Source organism: Heterodontus francisci, chromosome 50 (genome assembly GCF_036365525.1).
Source record: "Heterodontus francisci isolate sHetFra1 chromosome 50, sHetFra1.hap1, whole genome shotgun sequence".
Classification (NCBI taxonomy): Eukaryota; Metazoa; Chordata; class Chondrichthyes; order Heterodontiformes; family Heterodontidae; genus Heterodontus; species Heterodontus francisci.
Genome location: NC_090420.1, coordinates 4,539,962 through 4,546,322, shown reverse-complemented (window position 1 = coordinate 4,546,322; position 6,361 = coordinate 4,539,962). Strand labels below are relative to the sequence as shown.

The 6,361-nt window shown below is 44.6% G+C and overlaps 1 protein-coding gene across 1 annotated transcript; it reads left to right on the top strand.

The window, feature by feature from the left end:
- Positions 1-1,630: 1,630 nt before the first annotated feature.
- Positions 1,631-2,521, top strand: LOC137358451 (probable G-protein coupled receptor 139). Its single transcript, XM_068024414.1, has one exon. The coding sequence runs from the start codon at positions 1,631-1,633 to the stop codon at positions 2,519-2,521; it is 891 nt and encodes a 296-aa protein (XP_067880515.1).
- Positions 2,522-6,361: the final 3,840 nt, after the last annotated feature.

Sequence of the window (6,361 nt, the reverse complement as noted above, 5' to 3'; positions counted from 1 at the left end):
TTGTCAATCAGAGCTGAGCCACAGGGCGAAAGGAAGCCATCGGCGGACCGGATTCAGGCCCAGGGATTATATCTTGAACATCCTCGGTCTATAACCATGTGACATAGCTCTAGAACATGTGGCAGGTCATTTAAGACAGAGATGTGAAGTACTTTCTTCACTCAGGTGGTGGTTTATCTTTGAAATTCCTACCTCAGAGGACTGTGGAAGCTTAATCATTATTCATGTTCAAGACAGAAATCAATAGATTTTCAGATACTAATGACGTCAACATGGGGATTGCGCCGGAAAGTTGTTTTTATTCATTCATCGGATGTGGACGTCACTGGCCAGGCCAGCATTTGTTGCCCATCCCTAACTGCACTAACTAAGTGGCTTGCTAGGCCATTTCAGAGGGCATGTAAGAGTCAACCAAATTATTGTGCATAAATAAAAGCAAAATACTGTGGATGCTGGAAATCTGTAATAAAAACAAGAAATGCTGGAACCACTCAGCAGGTCTAGCAGCATCTGTGGAAAGAGAAGCAGAGTTAACGTTTCGGGTCAGTGACCCTTCATTCCGATGAGTGATTCCAGCATTTCTTGTTTTTATTTCAGATTACTGTGGATCTGGAGTCACATATAGGCCAGACCAGGTCAGGGCAGTAGATTTCCTTCCCGAAGGGACATTAGCGAACCAGATGGGTTTTAACAACAATCGACAATGGTTTCATGGCCATCATTAGACCAGCATTTTTTTTTTTAAATTGAATTCTAGATTTATTATTTGAACTCAAATTCCACTTTCATCAATGGTGGGTTCTGAACCCACGTCCCCAAAGCAGTACTCTGTGTTTATTGGTTTAGTGACAATACCACTGCGCCACTGCCTCCCCGAAAGTAGCGCTTGGGTCGATGATCAGCCATGATCAAATTAAATGTGAAGGAGTCTCGGCCGGCTGAATTGCCTGCTCCTGTTTCGATGTTCTAATGTTCCAAGTTGATGAGGCATCAAGATGAGATAACATGCGTCCAAGGACATTGAGGGAAGTGAAAGTGGAAATCGAAAAGACGTTGCCCATAATTTCCAAGACTTCCATAGATGCAGGGTGAAGCCAAAGGACTGGAGAATTGCAAAGGAGGGTGTAAAGATAATTACAGCTACTGCAGGTCTGTCAGTTTACCTTCAGTGGTATGGAAATATCGAGAAACAATAATTCAGGACCATATTAATCGTCGCTTGGAAAAAAAGGCAAGTTAATTAAGGCAATCCAGCGCGCATTTCTGAAAGGATAATCGTGTTTATGTAACTTTTTGGATTAGTTTGAAGACATAAAAGAGCGGGTTGATGAGGGTAATGCTGCTGATGTGCTGTACATGTACTTACACTAGGCATTTGATGCAGTACTGCACAACAGAACAAGTTATATCTCATGCAATAAAAGGTACAAGATCTTAACGGATATACAGCTGGTTGAATGATGGGAAATATAGTTTATTGGTGAACAGATTTTTTCTGGACTAGAGGAAGGTTTCCAGTGGAGTTCCTCAGGGGTCAGTGTTGGGATTGGAAGAATAGATAACATCGGCTTGATCAGTCATTTCCATGTTCTGTTCACTTCTCTCTCCCTCTCTCGCTGCAGTTAACTTAATGGCGATCCTGATCCTGTTCCGGGGAAAGTGCGGCCTCTCCACCTGCACCACTCGTTACCTGGTGGCCATGGCGACGGGTGATCTAATGGTTATCATCACTGATGTCATACTGAGGCGGTTCCGTTCTTATTATTACCCACTGTGTTTCCTGGATATGACCCTCGTGTGTACTGTTATCAATGTCCTGCTCCGTGCAGCAATTGACTGTTCTGTCTGGCTCACTGTTGTGTTCTCCTTTGATAGATTTGTTGCCATTTGTTGTCAGACGCTGAAAACGAAATATTGCACAAAGAAAACTGCAGCTGTGGTTCTTGCAACAACCTGCACTGTGCTCTGTTCAAAAAATGTCGCCTGGTACTTTAGATTTAAATCTAAAAGAATAATCAACAATGTACCCTGGTTCTGTTCCAATAAGAATAGCTATTTTACTGACCCTAGGCGGGTGGCATTTACTTGGTTTTCAATGGTATTAACACCATTGATCCCATTTGCTTTAATTCTGATCCTTAACGCTCTGACAGTCAGACACATTTTCATGGCCAGCCGAGTCCGTATGGCATTGAGGGGTCAGAGCAAGGGACAGAATCGCAGTGATACAGAGATGGAGAGCAGAAGGAAGTCCATGATTTTACTTTTAACCATTTCTGGCAGCTTTATTCTTCTATGGTTATTGTATATTTTGTATTTATTTGATGCCCTGGATCCCCATTTAGATGGTAATGCTTATGATATCTTTGAACAAGTCGCATATATGCTGCGAAATTTAAGTTGCTGTACAAACACCTTTATTTATGTGGCGACTCAGTCCAAGTTCAGAGAACAGTTCAAGACAGCGGTGAAATATCCGGTTGCATCAGTTACTCAGTTCATTAATAAATGCAACAACTGAGTGCAGCCCTAAAGTCCAGAGTGTATGGGGCAAGATTTGGCTACTGAAGGACCAGAGCAAAGAGTCTATTTGAGGAGCTACATGACCAAGATCCAGCTGACAAGTAGCAAGATGTGACTGCTGGAGGATAGGAAGGTAAGTGTCTTGAGGATCAAACAACCTTAAAGAGCTGGGAGAGGCGGGTAGGAGGTGACAGAGCTGGAAAACCGACGATATACTGGCAGGAAAAGGTCAGGGCAAGTGGGGATCTCCATAGAACGAAACATAAATGGATCTGAAACATTGTCACTGTGCCCACGGATAGTCAAAAGGGGAAACAACACAAATAATTCTCACCCCTACGTCTATTGCTTCGATTCTCAGCACCTCACATCTGCACGCAATAAACTTATTCGACAAAAGCAAAATCTTGCTGATGTTTGAAATCTTCCGTAAATTGATAATGATGCTAATAATAGCGACAATCATATCAAGCCCAACAAGTGGTAGAAGTGTCAGTGGGGGAGCATTTCGGGGATAGTGACCATAAATCTGTAAGATTTACGGTAGTTATGGAAAATGACAAAGAAGGGCCGGAAATAAAGGTACTGAACTGGGGGAAGGCCGATTTCAATCTGATAAAACAGGATGTGGCCAATGTGGACTGTGAGCAGCGACTTGTAGGAAAGCAAACATCAGACCAGTCGGAGTCATTCAAAAAAGAAATAGTGAGAGTTCAGGGCCAACATGTTCCCGTAAATGAACTACAGGTCCAGGGAACCCTGGATGTCAAGGGATATAGAGGATTGGATAAGGAAGATAAAAGAGGCTTTTGGCAGATGCAGAGTGCTGAAAACAGCGGAGGCCCTAGAGGAGTATAGAAAACTGCGTAAGCAGCATGCGATAGATAGAGCTAAGCGATGCCATGCTGTGAAGTCCTGTCACATCCGTGAATTAGCCGTGAATGGTGGTGGACAATTAAACAACTAACTGGAGGAGGTGGCCCCACAAATATCCCCATCCTCAATAATGGGGGAGTCCAGCACATCAGCGCGAAAGATAAGGCAGAAGCATTTGCAACAATCTTCAGCCAGAAGTGCCGAGTTGATGATACATCGCGGCCTCCTTCTGAAGTCCCCAGCATCACATTGATATATGATATTGATATATATTGATATATATCGCCGTTCCTTCACTGACGCTGTGTCAAAATCCTGGTGCTCCCTTCCTAACAGCACTGTGGGTATACCTACCCCAAATGGACTGCAGCGGTTCAAGAAGGCAGATCATCTTCTCAAGGGCAATTAGTGATGGGCAATAAACGCTGTCCTGGCCAGCGTCGTCCACATCCCATGAATGAATTACAAAAAAGAAATTATCGGGGGGTACTGAAAAAAAAAGTAATTAAGATAGCAAAGAGGGGCATGAAAAAGCACTGGCAGGAAGACAAAGGAAAATCCCAAGGCATTTTATAAATATATTAAAAGCAAGAGGATAACCAGGGAAAGTTTAGGTTCCAATCTGTGTTTGGAGCCAAGGAAAGTAGCTGAGGTATGAACTGAACTGTGTTCACTATGCAGAAGGATGATGTGGGAGTACAGATCAGGGAGGCGGAGTGTGATATACTCGAACAAATTAGCATTTAAAGGGGCGAAGTATTAGCTGTTTTAGCGGGGTAAAAGTGGATAAATCCCCAGGCCCAGATGAGATGCACCCCAGGCTTTTATGTGAGACATCGGAGGAGATAGCAGGGGCTCTGGCGCAAATATTCCAATTCTGTCTGGCCACAAGAGAGGTGCTAGGGGACAGAAGGACAGCGAAAGTGGTACCATTACTCATGAAGGGCAGCAGGGATAAACCAGGCCAGTGAGTCTAACATCAGCGGTAGGGAAATAATCGGAAAATAATTCTGAGGGACAGGATTAATCTCAAATTGGACAGACAGGAATTAATCAAGGATACTCAGCCTGCTTTTGTCAGGCGGATATCATAGTTAACAAACCTGATTGAATTCTTCGAGGAGGTGACTGGATGGGGGTAAAGCAGTTGATGTAGTCTACATGGACTTCAGCAAGGCTTTTGATAAGGTCCCAAGTGGGAGATTGGTTAAGGCAATTTGGAAAATTGGATCCAAAATTGGCTTAGTGGCAGAAGGTAGAGGGTGATGGTCGAGGGTTGTTTTTGCGATTGGAATCTTGTGACCAGTGGTGTCCCACAGGGATCGGTGCTGGGACCCTTGCGGTTTGTGGTGTACATTAATGATGTAGACGTGAATATAGGATGTATGATCAGTAAGTTCGCAGATGACACGAAAACTGGTGGTGTTGTGAATAGTGATGAGGAAAGCCTTAGATTACAGGACAACATAGATGGGCTGGTAAGATGGGCGGAGTAGTGACAAATGGAATTTAATCCTGAGAAGTGTTAGGTGATGCATTTTGAGAGGACTAACAAGAGGGTCCGAGTCTGAGGGACCTTGGTATACTTGTCCATAAGTCACTGAAGGCAGCAGCACAGGTAGATAAGTTGGTTAAGAAGACAGATGGGATACTTGCCTTTATTAGCCAAGGCATAGAATATAAGAGCAGGGAGGTTATGATGAAGCTGTACAAAACGCTATTTAGGCGACAGCTGGAGTACTGTGTACAGTTCTGGTCACCACACTGTCGGAAGGATTTGATTGCATTGGAGAGGGTGCAGAGGAGTTTCACCTGGATGTTGTCTGGGCTGGAGCATTTCAGCTGTGAAACGAGACTAGATAGGCTCGGGTTGCTTTCCTTAATGCAGAGGAGGCTGACGGGGGAGCCTTATCCAGGTATAAAACATTGCGAGGGGCATAGATAGGGTAGATGGGAAGAAAGTCCCCCCCCCCACCTCCCCCCCCCGTTAGGCAGTAACCAGGGGCATAGATTTAAGGTAAGGGGCAGGAGGTTTAGAGGGGATTTGAGGAAATTCTTTTTCACCCAGATTGTTGTTGGAATCTTGAACACACTACCTGAAGGGATGGCAGAGGCAGGAACCCTCTCAACATTTAAGAAGTATTTAGTTTAGCATTTGGAACGCCATTGCAAACAAGGCTATGGGCCAAGTGCTGGAGAATGGGATCAGAAAAGATAGGTGCTCGATGGACGGCACCGACACGATGGGCCGAAGTGCCTGTTTCTGTGCTGTGTAACTCTATGTCTCTAGGACGAGCAAAGGGATCCGGGTTTAGCACTGGAGCTGACCGTCCCAGCGCCTCAACTTTGCTGCAATTTAAAAAATTAATTCTTCTTCTGCCAACTGCCTCAGGATGAACCAGACTGTTCACAACCTCGATGTCATATTTAACCCTGAGAGAGGTTGGGAGAATATATTCGCACCATCCACGACATTTTCTACCATCAGCTCATCCGAAGCAGTCTCAGCTAATCTGCTGTTCAAACTCTTGCCCTCTCATTCCTTAAATCTGTAGTCCATAATTCCAACCAACTTTCAGGTGAAGTAGCAATTTACTTGTATTTCTTTCAACTTAGTATACTGTATTCTTAGCTCACAATGTGGTCTCCTCTACATTAGGGCGACCAAACGTAGATTGGGTGACCACTTTGTGGAACACCTCCACTAAGTCCGTAAGCATGTCCCCGAGCTTCCAGTTGCTGGCCATAGAACCCCACCCCAGCCCCACCCCCACCATGCTCTCATGCCCACATCTCTGTCCTGCGATTGCTGCAGTGTTCCAGCGAACATCAACGCAAGCTCGAGGAACTGCATCTCATTTATAGAGTAGGCACACTACAGCCTGCTGGACTGAACATTGAATTCAATAATTTCAGAGCATGACGCCTCGCCCGCCCCCAACTGGTTTTTCTGTTTAGTTAT

What these genes read in the sequence shown, in the direction of transcription:
- LOC137358451 (XM_068024414.1), top strand. Translation starts at nt 1,631, where the DNA reads ATGGCGATCCTGATCCTGTTCCGGGGAAAGTGCGGCCTCTCCACCTGC.